Source organism: Carica papaya, chromosome 6 (assembly GCF_054855325.1).
Source record: "Carica papaya isolate Zhongbai chromosome 6, ASM5485532v1, whole genome shotgun sequence".
NCBI classification, from domain to species: domain Eukaryota; kingdom Viridiplantae; phylum Streptophyta; class Magnoliopsida; order Brassicales; family Caricaceae; genus Carica; species Carica papaya.
The window spans coordinates 6,996,390-7,014,668 of record NC_142314.1 but is presented as its reverse complement, the minus strand read 5'-3'; the positions used below and the strand labels follow the sequence as shown (position 1 = coordinate 7,014,668).

At 34.2% G+C, this 18,279-nt stretch overlaps 2 protein-coding genes across 2 annotated transcripts; one reads left to right on the top strand and one right to left on the bottom strand.

The window, feature by feature from the left end:
• Positions 1-6,129: 6,129 nt before the first annotated feature.
• LOC110819018 (gamma-glutamyl peptidase 5-like) lies at positions 6,130-10,628 on the top strand. Its single transcript, XM_022048097.2, has 4 exons — positions 6,130-6,644; positions 9,669-9,824; positions 9,985-10,152; positions 10,266-10,628. Exons 1-4 carry the CDS (start codon positions 6,336-6,338, stop codon positions 10,365-10,367), a joined length of 735 nt encoding a protein of 244 aa, XP_021903789.1. The 5' UTR covers positions 6,130-6,335; the 3' UTR covers positions 10,368-10,628.
• A 1,039-nt stretch (positions 10,629-11,667) lies between these two features.
• LOC110819114 (uncharacterized) lies at positions 11,668-13,783 on the bottom strand. The gene is made up of 5 exons (XM_022048188.2): positions 13,629-13,783; positions 13,019-13,078; positions 12,726-12,806; positions 12,438-12,607; positions 11,668-11,919 (listed from the first exon to the last, which is right to left on the bottom strand). Exons 1-5 carry the CDS (start codon positions 13,648-13,650, stop codon positions 11,821-11,823), a joined length of 432 nt encoding a protein of 143 aa, XP_021903880.1. The 5' UTR covers positions 13,651-13,783; the 3' UTR covers positions 11,668-11,820.
• Between the last annotated feature and the right edge of the window lie 4,496 nt (positions 13,784-18,279).

Genomic DNA, 18,279 nt, shown 5'->3' with positions numbered 1-18,279 from the left:
TGACACAGTGCCACACGGGAGGCCATGTGGGCGATTCGCGTGCCCGCGATCGAACGACTCAAATCCGTTCCTGCGCACACGAACGGCCCAGATGCATTCCCTCCCCAAACACAATCGGACGGTTAGATTTGAATGTGATTGGACGGTCCAAATTAGATCGCGCTAGATTAGATCACGATGAACGGTCCAGATTCACTCCCTATTTGATCGCGATTGGACAGTTCAGATCAAACGTGATGGACGGCTCAGATCAGAAGCGAATGAATATAAATAACCCCCATTCGCACCAAACCCTAACCCTAACCGCCAAAATCTCTTGCCAGAGAAGAAGACCCAGCTGCTGGGAAAGACATCGCCACCACCCGCCACCGCACCGAAACTTTTTTTGACTGTCAAAAAAGGTAAAAATTTCTCCTTTTGCTCAAAATTCAATTTTAAGCACACCCATGGCTAAATTGGAGCAAAAAGACCAGCCAATTGGTCAGAAAATACCGGCAAAGCCCGGCAACGGCGCTCGCGAAGAATTTTACAAAACGCCTCCAATGAGGCCCCTCTTGATGCCCGTTCTATGTAATTTTTCTACCGTTGTGATCACTGTGTCCTTCTCTATAGGTTGACCGGAGTAAAACACCCAACTGCAATATCAGCCGGAGGAGCTGCCGTATTGGAGAGCCCCGTCGCCGGTGAGTTTCAGTTTTTTATGTTTTTTCGACTGACCGAGGCCCTTTAACGTATTTTTCGCAGGGATCGATGAAGAATCAATCAAAAATAGCCAAGGTGAGGCGAATTGCCGCCGCGGGCGGCGGTTCTGTCGTCGGAGCACAGTGGAGCTGCCGTGCTGGAATTTTGAAATTGGCCAAGTGGGCCATGGGACTGATTTTGAGTTTATTTGGAGTATTTGTAGGTACTATTAGCATGTTTTAATTTCCGAAGAAAAATTCAGGGAACTTAGGAATCGCCCATAAGCGCAGTCGAACAGTTAGCTTTTCGGGCATCAAATCGAGTAAAGATCCCTCACCATATTTTCTATTATAGAATTAAAGTTTAAATAAATAATAATACGATATTTGTATCAATTTAGAAAATGTGCATAATTAATTACGGGTTGCTAATGGAAGCAGAGCCAAAAATTCTCTATTGTTGCTTTGTTGATTGTTTTACAATTTAAATGCATTATAATACCTTATTAATTAATTTTATGGCTTTGAATGCATATATAATTTTTTCTATGTATTTACTACTGAATCGGAAAAAAATAAACGTTAAATGGTAAAAATTATATGATGAAACGGCAGCCTTACATGATATCTTGGGAGATGGTGGACGAACCGGGTACATAAGAAATCTCACCGTGAACGTTGTCTCATACCGGAGGGGATATGGAGACTTGATAATTTGACGCTCATACTGGACGGGGTATGGGGACGACCCGCTTCACCCTCATACCGGACGGGGTATTGAGGTTTGGTAAATTGGTGCTCATACTGAATGGGGTATAGGGACGCTCCGTAATTAAGAATGTTAAATGAAATGGTTTACGTGTAGTGAGGACATCCCTATGAACCTCCATGGATACCAGCAGGCTGGTAAAAAGAGTGACAGTTGTTGTTTGATTTATTGATGATGGATATAGATTTATCATATGTGTTATGATTGCTGATTATACGTAGAATATGATCTGTATAATATTATTATCTGTATAGATTGTTTTTATAAATTCTACTACGGTAAGTGAACGATAAATGATTATTATGATTAATAAATGAATTTGCTAAATTTAGTACTCCATTAGTGATTTTTGATTTTATACTAACTTTTACTTATGTGTCGATGATATAGTGTGATATTCTTACTGGGTTAGTGTAGTCATCCCTTATTTAACCATTTCAGATCAAGAGTACTAGGTTCCAAAGCCCGATCCGTAAGAGTATTGCGAGTAGATGCTAGATTTCTTTATTTTTCGTTTATTTCCGTATTCTTGTGTTTCTTTCAAAATGGTGAATTCCGTAACACTGTTTGGTACTTTAAGTTATTTGTATAAGGAATGTAAACCCTGAACATTTATTACACTTCCGCTCTTTAATTATCTTTTTTTTTTGGATATTTCTGGAGTCGTTACATCTTATATCTAAGTAAGAGCAAAGCTTATCTAAGTGGTTGGAAATCTATACCCTTCTTTCATGAAGATCATGATCCATAAATCAAAGCCTACCATTAATGTCGTGCCAACATATACTGTCTTTTTTTTTTTTTTGCTTCAATATATCTATTAAAAATTTGATTGCCTAGTATAATATCTTAATATGATTCAAATTAGATTTATTTTGATTTCGTGTCAGTTTAGAATTACATTTACTATCATCAAAAGAAAAAAAAAAACGAGAAAAAAAATATCATTACTAGCCAAAAGTCCAAGGTGACTGATAAGCAATACCAACTTAAATCTTCCCCTTTTCTAAATTGTTACTAGTATAAGAAAACATTTTCTTTTCTTCCTTCATTATACAAAAAGAAATATATGATAAGACAGAAAAATAAAATAAAGACGATATAACAAAAAAGAAAAAAAAATGGCATACAAGGTATAAAGTAGAGGACTCACTGCTAGCTCGTATGCGAAAGAGAGATAAATAAGTAAAGCTCCATACACTACCACAATTATAAGCGTGAGAGCGTTTGACAAAAACAAAAGGTTGATGACGTTTAATATCGTCCATCATATTACACTAATTGACATAATTTAGTATACACATTAATGCAATTAGGTCTTTCATCTATTAAAAGATTAATTCGAACATAAATCAAAAGTTCAAGGTGTATGTGATTTGCAAAAGACAAACATGGGCTTACTTGAAGATTTTTGAATAGTAGAAGAATGTTTCACCTATTCACCTATTCTTTTTTTCTTTTTTTTTTTTGGTTAAATGAAATTAAGATTTCATTGTATTTTGTAATATCATGCATAAAAGATATTTTTATATTTATTAATTATTTATTATTTTTGAAGCAACTAATAATTACTCTATTGAATATTTATACACAATTAATATTATAAACTAAGAAGAAAAATATGTTGATAGACTTTATAAATATGAAAATTATATAAAAATTTAAAATAAATTAATAAAGCTCTTGAATTGAATTATTGGTTATGATAATTGAATTTACGTTTCCCCATTAATGTGCATCCTACTAGGTTTAACTTTTTTTGGACAAAGAATGCAATTGGGTAAAATGACTACTCCAACTTTACACGTACCCAATAATTTATCTTCTACTAATGTCCACTAGTTATTAACACTACATCTATCCACATCATTACATACACAAATGAGGAATTCGTATGTAAAGAAACTACATGCCAACACTTTTTTAAAAAAATTATAAATTATAAATTCTATTTAAAGTTATAATTTTGTATGTTTGTATTAATAGTAATTGATACATAATATTTAATTTAGTAAAATTAAAAATTTATTTTATTAATTTGTTAGTAAGACTATAGTAACTAAATTAATCTAAACAAATTTATATTACGTTTTTGAAAAGAAAAAAAAAAATCATTATAACTAGATTTTTTTAATTCAAAATAATTATATGAATTAAAATTTTGATTTAATATTTTAATTAAAACAAAATATAAAAGTTAGGAGATTCTTAAAAGAATATATATATATATATATATATAAAAGTTGGATCGCGAATTTCCAATCAACACGTTTGTGCGGTCTTGCATGGTAAAAAAGATTAATGTTATGCTTTTTTTTTTTTTATATTTTTGTGGATCAATTAATCATCTATCACGAGCTCGGCTTTTAGGGGGTTGACAAACAAGTTATGAGTTCCATAATTTTTTAAGGAATTAAGAGTATTATTGAGTTAGTTTTTTTATAATTCAATTATTATTATTATTTTATTATTTGAACAATTTAATCTTTATATAATTAACTCATTTATCTACTCCAATTAAATTGCTTCGTGTGGTGGTTTTTGACCGTTCCTCCTACCTAGTCATCCAATATATTTAAGTACTACTTCGTTTTATTCTATTAAAGACTTGATAGGTACATTAAGGTTGGTACCTAATGTTATTCAATTATCTATAATACTTTTGACAGAAAGATGTATAAAAGTGTGTGTTCAAAAAGCTAACGTTTATTGACTTACTAATTGGAAGAATTTTTTTTTTAAAAGTGCAACTTGGCGTATTTTGAGATCAATGAATGATTTCATTTATAAAAAGATGTGAGAGTTATGTCGTCCCCATCGAGTATGAAAATCCTAAGGCTCACTTTGAAATTCAAGACGACTCATGCTAAATACAGTCAATGTCCTGTTAGTAGGAGCCATATTCATTACCTAGATATTGGTTGGAGTGTCTCACTAGATGGTTGGTTTAAGGTTAATATTGATGCATCTAACTTTGGTGGTTTAGGTAGAGCAGTTATTGGGCAAATTGTGTGTGTTTCTTGTTTAGTTTCAATAATGTTTTGTTTGGTCGTAAGATTACATGGGATCAGGAAGATTGTTCTTGATATTAACTATCTTGTCATTACCTAGATATTCTAAAAAAGAAGATAATGAATCTACCTAGACATGCACCACAATAAAAAATTTTTAAATATATTATATTTATGACTCAGAGGTTAAGACTATCCATATAAATTGGGAGGACAATTGTTGTATCGACTACCTCGTCAATTGGCATCATCATCTGCCCACGGGCATTATAAGACTTCCTCAAGCTCGAGAAGAGCTCAATTAACTCTTTTATCTAAATAGTCGAGACATTGTATAGACCAAATTAAATGTATAGCTCATTTAACTTGTTTCTTTTTCCTTTATCTAACTATATATATCTAGAACACCCTCGTGACTAACGCTACAAAATCACTTATTTAGCACTTATTATTATATAAGTATTTAAGTAGCATTTGATGTTGCCTAAAATAGTACTTAATGTTAGATAAACAAGTTATCATGAGAATGTATGAGATTATAAAATATATATATCTATATATATAACCACTATTTTTTTTGTCTCATCATCTAACTGTACATAGTTTTTATTTTCACTTATAGTTGTCTTACACATTCTCATCTTTAGTAGAATCAATAAAAACTATTTATGTTATGCATTTTGCATCTTTTGAAGTGCTTCCATATATTTAAGAAGCCAGGATTATATATTTTTCTAAATTTATTATTATTTGTCATTTTTAGGAATCAACGAGTCAACTTTTTAATCATTTATACTATATTGTCATATTACCATGGAGAAACACCATGATATGATCTATTTATGAAGTGTTCTCTTGACTAGTGCATGTGTTTCTCTTAATTATAGTGTTTGTTAATTGGTTTCTATAAAAATATGAAATAATAATATTAAACTCGTGACAAGAGGCTAATTACATAAATTAGGCTAAGTCTAAAATTGAGAAGGCTTCGTAATGTTTGATTTAATTTTATTCGGACATGACTGAGGCGAGCCCCATTAATGCTAGACCTAAATCGAAATTATTTACCAACATAATAAATGGTAATGCTTAGAACTTATTTTCAGAGAAAGTATGATATTCAAATTATTAAGATATAAGTAAAAGATAACAAACATTTTATATACGTTGAAAGTAATAAAATTGTAATATATATTATATATTAATTAAAAAAATTAAATGTGTCAATTAATCCCCTCAAATTACAAAAACCCAAATCTGAAAAATTATAAAAAATTATAAAATATGATTTTCTTGATTTTTTTTTTTTTTATTAAGAACCAAAAAAAATGGGAAACAATATATGATATCTTTACATTTTGGTCATAAGATAATTAGATTTCACTAATTATTACAGTAAATTTTAGTCAAAAAATTGTTAAAAGTAATTAAATCGAATACAATATTCAAAAAATCAGACAAAAAAAGTTTCTAAACAAAAAAGGAAACAAATCATGAGAAAATAAACAATATATTTAAAACGTGTATCCAATATTAGATAAATATATATATATATATACAGAGGGACAAATTTGGAAAGCCAAATTTATTATGGCAATATTGTAATTTACGTCTCGAACAGACGTCCGTAATTTTTGTATATAAATGACTCTCTTTCCCTGCTGTATCTACCCCAACCCGTTTTTCCTCTAAAACCTCCATTACAGACACAGAGAGAGAGTATCTTTCTCTTCCTAATAGCTCTGATTTAGGGAGAGAAAGATTTTGAAACAGAAGTCCAAACGTCGAACGACTGCAAAGCTTTCCTTCACTCTCTCTCTGCAATCGAGCATTCTCGTAATTTCGGTCCAAAGGGGGGAAAAACGAGGGAGAAGAATGGGGGGAAAGAGGTACGCTGTCCTGTTGTGCGCGGAGGATTCCGATTATGTCAAGAAGAAATACGGAGGATATTTTGGTGTGTTCGTGAGGATGCTGGCGGAGGAAGGAGAGACTTGGTTAGTTTATCGCGTGGCTTCCGGCGAGTTCCCTGAAGAGGATGAGATCGATAGCTACGATGGATTTGTGATTACTGGAAGCTGCAATGATGCTCACGGCGATGATCCTTGGATCTGCAGGCTTATCACGCTGCTGAAGAAATTGGACTCCATGAAGAAAAAGGTTCTCGGCGTTTGTTTCGGCCATCAGGTATTTCTTGTTCTTTTCGGACTCATTTTCCTTCTTTTTCCGCCTTTGTTTGTATATATATATATATATAGATATATATCAAATTTACTGTTTAGTATCCATTACTACTTATACATGTCGCTATTTTGTGTATAGCGACGAAATCTAGTTAGTGACGAGGATGGGTTCGGTTTAACCAGAGAAAATCTGCAGTTTACAATAACATTTGAAAACTGTGTTTTAAATTAAATGAAGATTAAAATTTCAAGGAGATCAGATCATCAGAATCTGAGAACAGCAGAATATTTAAAACAAAAAAAAAATCAATTTCCAGAAAATTACTTGATAAGTTTGCTTCATGTGCTTAATCTTTTTCTTTCTTCTTCTTTCCCGAGGAGCAAGCTGTCTCAGTCCTCAAACAAATTTTATAAAATTGTTAACAGTGAAAATGATCTTATACTTCACTTTTAAAAAATTGTAAGTTCTTAACAAATCTTTTTGTTTAAGTGTTTTTCACTTCTAAAAAATATTTGTTAGAAATGAATAAAATGCTTTCTTAATTCACTTTTTTTTTTTTTGTGAGATTCAAAAGTAAAATCCCTTATAAGTCATTGACTCATAGTTTAATAATAAAAAAATAAAATAATTTTTTAACAAAGGAAAAGAACCCGAACCAAACAGACCCCAACATATAATCTTATTTCTGGCAGAACGCAGGACAGCCAGCTGTTCTCGTCCCAATTTGACTCTTTCTTCGAAATCATCCAAAGTGATAATATAATCACCTTGTAGGTCAAATTACCACTCAGGTAAAACGCCAGCGTTTAACTCTGTAACAACAAAAATTCCGGAATCACGTGTTTAAATTCTCTCATAATCCTGTTTGCGATTGGGCTGGAGTGGCTCGCTAAGTGTTCCATCGGGATGCACTTGAAGAGCTGCGTCAATCACAGGTGGAAAGTGTTTGTTAAATTGTTAAAAGCTGGCAGTGAGACAGCATGGAAATGGATGCCCACCCACGCGCCTGGTCATACAAAAACGCTCCATTGCGTTTTGTAGACTTCTCCTTTTTTCTTCAGTCTATAGACGATTTGAATCTCTTTTTTGTTGACAGAAGGCTGCCTTGCAGTCGATCATGACGGGTGGGTTACCCTAGTCTACGGTCAAATCCCATATGATACATATGCCGAACATAGAAGGGAAATTAGACTCGGAATGTTTTATGGGATAGCGGAGACGTATGTCCCGGCAACAAATTTTTTGATCTTTGATAATAATATTTTGTCTAATTGTTATATAATAGTGAGTAATTATTATAGAAAGGTGACTATTTCGAAGCGCCATTTTAGCATCACAATGAGTTAACTTTTTCAATTTGGAAGCAAGTGGGACCGTCGTCCATAGTCGTTTGATCTGTCTGTCAAAGCTCCATTTTTCCCTAGAAAAAGTCTTGTTGGAATCCATGTCGGTGCTATTCCCTTGCTAATTTCCCGTTATCTGTACTTGGTTGCAGTAAAATCTGACCAGCTATCATTCTGCAATTATTTTACAACATATAAAGTCCTCAAATTAAATTAGATGGTTTCCTTACTCTGATATCGATCACGTTCCAGATTGTTTTTAAGTGGTGGGACTTGGGTCCTAGTTGGGGACCATTTGTTGAACTTGATCCTTATTAGCATAAACTCTAGGAACGGAGATGCCATATATGTGATGCAATTTCTTTCTAGCAGCCTGTATAAATGTTGTCTGTCAGTAATCGAAGTTAACTGGGGCCTGATACCCTCAAAGAAAAGACAAACTATAGGATTTTTCTTTCTTTCCTGCAGTGATGTGGCCTTGTGGCTGATTTATTCCGAATCTTGTCCGTCCGTTTGTCATGTCTATTCTTCTATAATCATTTAATGTTATGCGTGCGAAGTTGGACGAAAGAATATGATTATTAAAATATGTTGATAATGTTTCAACACAATGCTGATATGGGTATTCCACCACGTAGGAGTATATTTTGGTTTCCTCCATCTGTGTTTCTCTTTCTTTGATAGATGTATATTGAAAACAACCTAGTTTGCTTTGTTCGTATGCAGCAATATTGCTTATTTCTGATAGAACACGATAGATTTTCACGTGAACGGCACGCCCCCTCACTCATCATGTCTGGAATTTATACAAATAAACATGATAAGCATGATTTCAACCTACATGATTGAGCGCTAGATTACTCGATTATACTAATAATTTTAGTATATTGTATGTCTACAATTGAACGTTGAATAAGAGGGCACATGTAGCTGAATATGGTAAGGGTCTGCACAGCCACAATTTTAATATATTATAGCAGTAAGCAGATAACGATTGTTGGTAGGCAAGTCCCATATCATAAAACACGTGGTGCCACTTCATTTTGTTTGTTCTCTTTTAAAAGTACTTTTTTATTTCTGCATGATGCGAAAGTGTGTGTCCTGCATTTATATGGTCAGAACCCTTTGGTGCGAATTGATGATGGTATCATAAACATTCATATACTCATGCATTTGTACATGAGTAATTGTGGATAGGATAGGTAAATTATTTGATCAGCGATATAACTATGTTCTAAGTGCAGAGATAAAAAGTCTCGTCTCCCATAAAATCACGGGGCAGGGCTTAAGCTGGTGCTTCTGGCGCTAGCGAGACGAGTCACATGCATGCATCATACATATAGACTCAGTTGTTTGTCCTTAAAGTAATATGTCCCAAATAAACGATTGTCTTTTTCATATTTGTCTTATAGCTAGTGTTTTTTAGTGAATAGTCTTTTTCTTTGTATCAGTACTCATTACTTCTTTTATATATATATGTATATATTTTTTACTTTTTTGGAGAAAATCTTTTATGTTTTTTGTTTTTGGTTATTTGTGTTTCCTTGGTAAAGATATGATCCATACGCCATTTGAACTTATTCTTACTTGGACAGAAGAAATCAGTTGGGTTGTGTGTATTAATATACAGCTCAGAAATTGCTTTAAAAGTCGAAATGATGAAAATGGGTTGTAAATAAACCAGGTGATGGCGCGTTCTTTGGGAGGAAAGACAGGCAGGGCTGAGTCGGGTTGGGACATTGGAGTGACACCCATCCATTTATCAGCACCAGCAGTGAAGTTATTTTCGTCTCTTCAAATACCAAGTGTACTCTCTCTCATCGAGTGCCACCGAGACGAGGTTTGTCAATTACTCCATACAATTAGCTTGGTAATGCTTACATCTATATTAAAGAACTGGCAACAATAAGTTTGCAATTTCCTGCAATTAGCAATTTGCGTTGGGTTTAGTACAATTTAGTTCTCTTCTCGTTTAATTAACGAAACTCGACTTATCCTAGGTGTTGGAAGTGCCTGCTAAAGTTGAGGTGCTGGCATGGTCAGATAAGACTGGTATTGAGATGATTAGGTATGGTGACCACATGATGGGCGTGCAGGGTCATCCGGAGTACAGCAAAGACATTCTTCTAAACCTGATTGATCGTCTTCTGCAGCGCAAAGACATTGTGGTATGTATATATATATATATATATATATATATATGTATGGTTGTTAGAATCTTCGGATCATCTTACTTGTTTCATTTCTTTGACTCAGACAATTCTCTTCTTTGTATTTATAGGAATCTTATGCAGAGGAAGTGAAGGCAAATGTAGAGAAGCTTGAGCCAGATAGGGAGGCATTGAAGAAACTTTGCATCAGCTTTTTGAAAGGTAGACTATGAAGGAAAATAATTAAAAACTTCCTATAAGTTAGAACTGAGCAGGAGTGAAGATTGTAAATAGGAACACTTTTTTTTTTTGGTCTAGCAACTTGAATTATCAAATGTGCTAGCACCAATTTCAACAAAAAAAAAAGGTGCTAATTTGTTCTGGTAGGCAGTATTAGATATTGGTATGTTTTCTATTCGGGTAAGGGAGTCTTTTTATGAACAATATTTTTGTACTACTTTTATTTGGATATATCTATCAAAGGAATTTTGGAAGCTCCACTCTTATGATAATTAAATAGCAGTTTCGCCATTGGCAAGATCAATTTTCCCATTTCATGTGTGAAGTCAAGAAGTATATCTAATATTATTTATTCATGACTAAATTAACAAGGCAACCTGACTTATATATATATATATATATATACATACAGAAGTATATATTTGAGTGGTGTGTTACCTACCTATATATATATAGGTACAAATTGCTATGATGACTAGTTATAGAATTCATGTAAAATATTTACTCATGCTGATAATACTAACTCTCCAACTCCGTAATAGTTGTTTGTTAATTCATAGTCTCTTGTTCTTCACCATATAACTTTTTCACCTACCAAGTATCTTGTAGCTTTTCAAGTCTAAGAGATCCAAAAGTACGTCAAGTAATCCAGACATTCTTGTCATCTCCAAATCTGTTTAAAACACCAAAAGGAAAGGTACATATGCAGGTAATACTCTTGTGTCTTATAGCTTTAGGCTTTTCAAGTCTTAAGGTGAGATTTCCCACCACCTGTCGTGTGCGAATGACCTCCTAAATTGCTTCGATTTCCAGCTAATTTATTTACATAAGTATATACCATATATTTATATTACAACATAATATATATCATAGATATGTATATATGACCAAATTAAAATTTTCCAATCCCACCTAGACCAGATCAAAAATAGCAAATAGTCAACATGTTATTCTACTCAGTTTTCAGTAGAATCCCAAGTGATGAACACCTACATTAAATAAATTTAAAAACTCCAATAATCTCCAAAAAGATAAGGAAAACAAAAAAAAAAAAAAGAAACCCACACCAACTTTCAGACTGGTCATCCCTAGTTTCTAATATTACCAAAGAGAAAAAATCAAAGTAGTTAAAAATTAGTTAGAACTAGAAATAAACAATCTCAAACAGATCTACATAAGCACTACCACCATCAAAATAAAGAAAGCCAGATCATGTAAAAGCCATTTGATTTGGGTTCAAGACGCTATTGACAAAACATTCAAGTCTCAGTTTAAAATCAATGGAAACCAGACTTCATAATCCATGTAGCACCAGTTTCTGATTCAAATTATTGATCAATCTTTAACTAATACACAGAATTCGGCTCAATTATAATCAACCAATAAACCAAAGGCAACATATCAAAGCTGATTTTTCCAATTGAATGTCAAAGACTAAGATAGGACTTAAGCACCCAACATAGAGCTTGAATTCTTCCTGCACTCCGTCAACATGTCCATGTAGAACTGACACTTGCTGAGGTCATTTCCATAGTTGTTCAGGCACTGGATGAAATAAGAAGAACAAATATCGGAAGTTAGATATCATACATAACAGTACTCAAAATAGCAAAGAATGAATAAGAATCGTTGCACCACAAAGAATGGATAAGGTATAGGTTTTCTACACAGTAACTAACCTATGTAAACAAGAGACACATTAATCTCAGGCTAATTGACAGATGCTAGTGGATGCCATTAGGTGCTTCACTACCATTAACTCAAAAATCTGTTTTATATAACAATCTACAAATCACAAACTCCAAACTTGTGGTCTTTCTAATTTTTCTTTCTTTAGAAACAATGATCCAGAAGCCAGAAATTTTCTGAATACATTTGATATTAAGTAAAAGAAACCCAACCAAATTTCTAGCACATTTCTGGTTTCTTGTTTTGCTCTTCAGTTAAGCGAAAAAAGAGAATTAAGGTCGGTGAATATTTTAATCATTACTGTTTGCCTACCAAAGACTAAATTAAAAAATAAATGGAGGATCAAGTGGGGAGGAGGGGAGTGGGGCCATTACATCTTGGAAGGCCTTTGTGTGAACACCACAGGCATCAGACCCGAAATTATTTGCAGAAGGGGCTGCAGCAGCAGCCTCAGAGACAACACTTTCATGTTGAATGGTACGAGGACCCATAACAGCATCAACAGCTCTATGTGCTATGGCACTTCCGGTACCAAATGCCATACCTGTAACAAAAGAGAACCAATTTGAGCCATATGCTAATATTCAGTAGACTATAGGCAACCCATTCATAGGAAAATATGGAAGCTCCTATCTTGACAATAGTATATTTTTCCTACATACCCTGAGCTATGGTTGAACCAATGCCACCCAGCATTGATCCACCACCACCTTGAGCAGGAGCTGGAGGAGGAGCATGGTGAACTGCACCAAAACAACACTATTAGATAAATATCATGATTGTCTGAAGTCAAACTTTAGTATATTCACACTTCTTGATGTATGAACTAAAAAGCATCCATGCCATGATACATACATACCCATCTAGCTACTATAGACCTAGTACCTATCTAATATGCATATACAGTCAACATACATATGCATACTCCCAAAGTATAGAGTTCAAACATCATCACCTGGTTGAGGAGGGGGCCTACGTGGAGCAGGACGAGCTGCTGGGCGTGGGGCAGGTCTTCCTGCAATTTAAAATAGAGCAACATTAAAGCCCATGGCTTTCCCTAATAAACAAAATCCAAATAGGTCCATTCTTATTTAACATAATGGAATAGCTTAATCTAGTCAGACTTCTTTTAAGACAGACTTGTTGATCCAGGAAAGATATAAAAGAAGCAGGAACAACCCAGCTAAGCATTTTCAAATGATACACAACGCTTTCGCCAACATATAGTAATTTCACAAGCTTAAAAAAAATCCTTCAGCATATTCGCCAAAACATCAGACCCCAAAAACACAACTAAATCCCTATCCGTGGACAAACATGAAACACCTAAAAATTTCATACAAATAGAGTTGACTAATTACTATTTTTCCTAATCCAAACGCATCAAACGACTTCAAATCTAGATTATTTAAGCCAACCCTTTCAGGTGATGCAAACATGCAACTCCTATGAAAATCCCAAAACCCTAGCCACCAAATGAACAAGAGTAATAAATCGACCGTGTAAACGTATTCTACATGTATAGATCCCAAGGAAGAAAATGGAATATCTGAAGGAAAACAAACCTCCAGAGCTCCGGCGAGGCATCTTCAGAGACTAGGCGGCGAACAGATGAGAGTTTGTTTGACGGAGAAGGAGAGTTTCTACAGTTAAACGCGTCGAGTAGAATAGTCCAGAAACCCTCAAAGCGTTCGTATCTTATAGGACGGACTCTGAATTCACACGTGTCGAAAAAGTAGTGGACTGATAAAGTTGACTTCGTATCATCCAGATCTAGTGTAAACTCAAACTTCGTAGTCTTGAGAATACCAGATCCTTACCCCTATTTTTATGGAGATCTGTATTTTATTTTCGTCAAACAAAAAAAAATTCTAGAGAAAATAAAGTAATATTCGCCATTTTCCTGGAAACGGTCCCGAAATGGCAGTTCAGCGTGTATTTCAAAAAATAAAGCATTAAACAATTCTAGCCTACCACTGGGTCTTTGTTCCTCTATATATTATATTAAATTAATATTTTGGGAGTTAAAACTATTTGCCACTTGCAATTAATTTTTTTTAATTTATAAAATTACTTTAATCTATAATTTTTATAAATATATAATAAATGTTTACAAAACATGGTAATATTTAGTGAAAATTTATTTTAATTATTTTTTTAAAGAGGTAGTGGAAGAAAAATAATAAGGAAAAGAAAAAAATAATATTTAGTGATTCATTTTATTTTTATTATTTAGGGTTAATTTAAAACATTAAATTAAAAAATATTACAAATGAGCATGTTATATCGGCACTAAGTATAAAAAATGACCAAGTCAATAAAAATAAACACGTGTGAGATGTTTCTTTCTCAAAATTGATTCAAATATAATTTATAATTTCTAAACTTAATTGAATATAAATTTTGTATAGAGATTAATATTATAACACTCCGTTTATTATTGTGCTAAAATGATAACTCTATTTATTCAGGGATTTAGTCGCATTAAACTTAATTAATTTAGACTGCTTAATATTTATTATAATTCGTAATTTTAGTTGATTTTTATTTATTTAATTTTATTTTATTTTATTTTAAGTCTAATTCATTTAAATTAAATATAAAAATTAAAAAACGACGAATTTGGAAGAAAATTCTACAAGAAAAATCCTACAGGGAGTCAGGTTGCCTGTGCAAGTGCTGGTCAATGTGCGCGCGCGCATGCCCGTATAGTAGTCGCGGGACGTACGTCCAACGCGTAGTCCTGTTCGCATGCATGGGACGCGCGCACAACGTGCACGTCCCCTCCACCTGCCTGCACATAAGGGACGTGCGCCCAGCGCACATGATGCGGGGTCAAGACCTACGCGCATCCTATCGCACACAGACGGGTCGTGCACGCGTCACCTCGCGCACAGACAGGCGTCACACACTGTGCGCATGCCGTTTGCATAGCATGCATTCGCTGATAGACCCTATGTGCCTAGGGCTTGCGTGCACAACGCCCAGCGCGCCTAAGCCTTGCACGCACAACAAGAGGCTTGTGCGCCTGTAGGCTAGCCTGTATTGTGCCATTGCTGCCTTGGGCAGCGCGCTGCCGCTGCCCGTGGAGGAGGTCCTCCTCTTTTGTTTTTCGTGCTGAGTTTCTTTTTCTTTTCTCTCTTCACCGGATTTCACCACTCAGTGCGAATCAAACGGTTCCACAACGCTATAAATTGTCTTCCCCCTTCCCTTCCTCTCCATACTTTCATTCTTTTATTTTTCAAAGATTTAGAGAGAGAGAAAGAGATAGTAGTCTACTAAGAGAAGAAGAAAAAGAAAGGAGAACGCCGAAGGAGAAAACATCAAAATTTCGATAAGAAATCTAGTATTTCTTTTGACTTCTTAATGAGTATTTTTAGATAAACTAAATTAATATAATTGTTATTTTACCTGTTTTGTATGTCTATGTGTTCATATGAGTCGACTTGTTCTTATTTTCAAGTATATTATGTGAATTGCAGATACTTGATAAATTTGTATATAATAAATATAATATGTAGTCGGTAATAGTAAAAAATATAAAAGAAAAGAAAAAGAAAAAAGTGGAATGAAGCATGTATGGTTCGAACTGTATCTATATTGATATGCATATTGCTTCAAGTGTCTCGTTAGACTTTTTATCTTTGATGAGTATCTGTTCCCCTTACCCTTCGGGGTATTTGCCTCCTCCTCCCCTATTTGGTCTAAAAAAATATAAGAGTATCACTCTCAATGGATAACGGCGTACCATGTGACGATAGTGGTGTCACACTATCTATAGGGGTCACCCGTGGCTAAGTAATGTCGTGACTGTAGATATCTGTTAAGGCCACTACTATAGTACGACCATGGTCATATATCGTACCATGATTTGGCTAGCCGAAAATGAGCCTAAATAAATTATTGTATCTGTATCTGATCTGCTTATTTTACTTAGATAATTAAAAATCTGTGTCCGCCATCAGAGATAGAAGTTGTAACGATTTCGCGAAGAATAATACAAAAATCTGAACATTTCATTATTTATTTGATTTTCTCTATTATCTGACATGATGTATATTTGATTGTTTATATTAACGTATTGTTTTCTTAATAAATAAATAATTTTCTAAAATTTGAGATAGATAAACGAGAAAGTTAAATGGTAAGATAAAATAATTAACTTTTAAAATCTTATAATATTAATTTAATAATATTTTCCTTACTAAGTATATAAAACTCATTCTTTCCATGCCCCCCCTCCCCCAAGTAAGGAAAAAAGTGAGGAGCCGCAGGTTGACCTACCTTTGACAGTCTTTGAGGATCCTGTGGATCCACAAGTCTGAGTGCATGACTGTTCCCGCACTCTGATAAATCCAATAACATAATGAAATAAGTGACCCTTATGTTTTTTTTGCAACCACTTCTTGCATCAGTATATGTATGTATTAGAACTCATATGTATTTATAAGGAATTTGTAATGATTTTGTTCTACTACATAAATTTTATCATGCACTCGTTATTCTGAATCTGTATATGATACACATTTGTCTTAGTTAACACTTGGGATATCACAGATGGTATCAGAGCAGAATTTTGTGGATTAAATCTCTTGCATTGAGGCTTTAGGTAGATGAACCTTTTAGAATACCTACGAAAGAAATAACTCCTCTTTTCGAAGATTAAACCTCCAACTCGTGTCTTCCTTTATTTTGTAGGAATGATGCGAGGAACACCATCTGTAGAGCGTACTAAGCGACCTGAAACTCTGATCATCGGACCAGGGCTGAATTTGTAAAAAAATTTTGAGCCATCCAAAGATTTACTGCAGCCATAGGATATAACCAGGCCAATCCTTGTCCACCCCTATCCCTGAATTCTGAAATACAGATCGATTTATCTCCCACAATATAGCAGAGTTTAGGAAACTTAACATTCATACTTTGAAGGTGGTATTGATCCTTTAGTAGCCGAAGTCTGGATCCTACAAATAGAGAAGATATTATCTGTCTTAGATCTGATCGAAGAATAAAAAGTCCATTTTGTTGCTTTCATGTTAAACGGTAAAGCTAAATACTGGTGGCGACTTATGAAAGAAATCACATCTACCCTTACTACCTGGGAAGTTTTCAAGGATGCTTTCTTTGATAACATTTTTCTTGCCTATGTTCTAGAAAAGAAAGATGAAGAATTTTAGGACCTCCGCCAAGAAAGTTTATCTGTAGCCCAATATGCAACTTGTTTTGTTCAACTGTTTAGGTTTGCCCATTTGATGGTCACCATTGAAAGCTAAAAAGCTAGAAAACTTCTCAAGGGCTTTTGTACCGAAATTTATGACCGGGTCGTAATGCTATGACCCAGATCGTATGCAAAGGTGCTCGAACATACCCAGTTGGTCGAAGATCTTATCTCGGCCAAACACCAATATATTGTTTGAGTCCGTACCCAATAACAACTCTAACAGCTTAGAAGAAGATTGTTTGACCCAATAAGTAACCCTCTAGAGAAATGAACCAGAGTTGCTCTTCTTCCAACCTTGCCCCCACCTACAGCTCCACCTGTCCAAGCTAACCAACCTTGTCAGCATTGTGGCTGCTCGTATGATGACCTGCCTTGTCGGCGTATCAATAATGTATGTTATTAGTGCAGAAGCACCCAACACCTTATTAAGGACTGCACTCAGCAACCAAATGATGTAGCTCGATCTGTAGCATAAGGTCGAGTATAGCACTTAGATAAATCTGAACCCCTTCTTGCTCTTGTTCTCATCTAGGATAGGACAATCTCCCAATAATCTCCCAAACCTCGTCCAGTATAGGACTTCCTAGCCTCGTATGACTGAGGATCGTATTCATGATAGGGATCAACCTATTTATTCCCCTTTATGACATCCGATGATAGCTTTATTTACCTCATTACCAAAATTTATTTCTATTTATAAACTTGTCCTGTAGTTTGCATATTCCTAAGATAAGCCTATATCACCTTTTATTCTTTAATATTTGCAACACATGAATGAACACAAATATTAGTGCCAGAATACGTAGCCTGTAAAATAAAGTATCTTAAAAATACAACATGACGAGATAAGGTAAACTAATTTAGATTCAAATAAGGCAAAATAAAGTGGAACAAAATAAAGTGAGGTTGATTCGGGTGAAATACAATATATGGAATATCATAGTAAAATAATGTTATGTGAAATAAAATAAAACAAACAAATGAAGATAAGATAA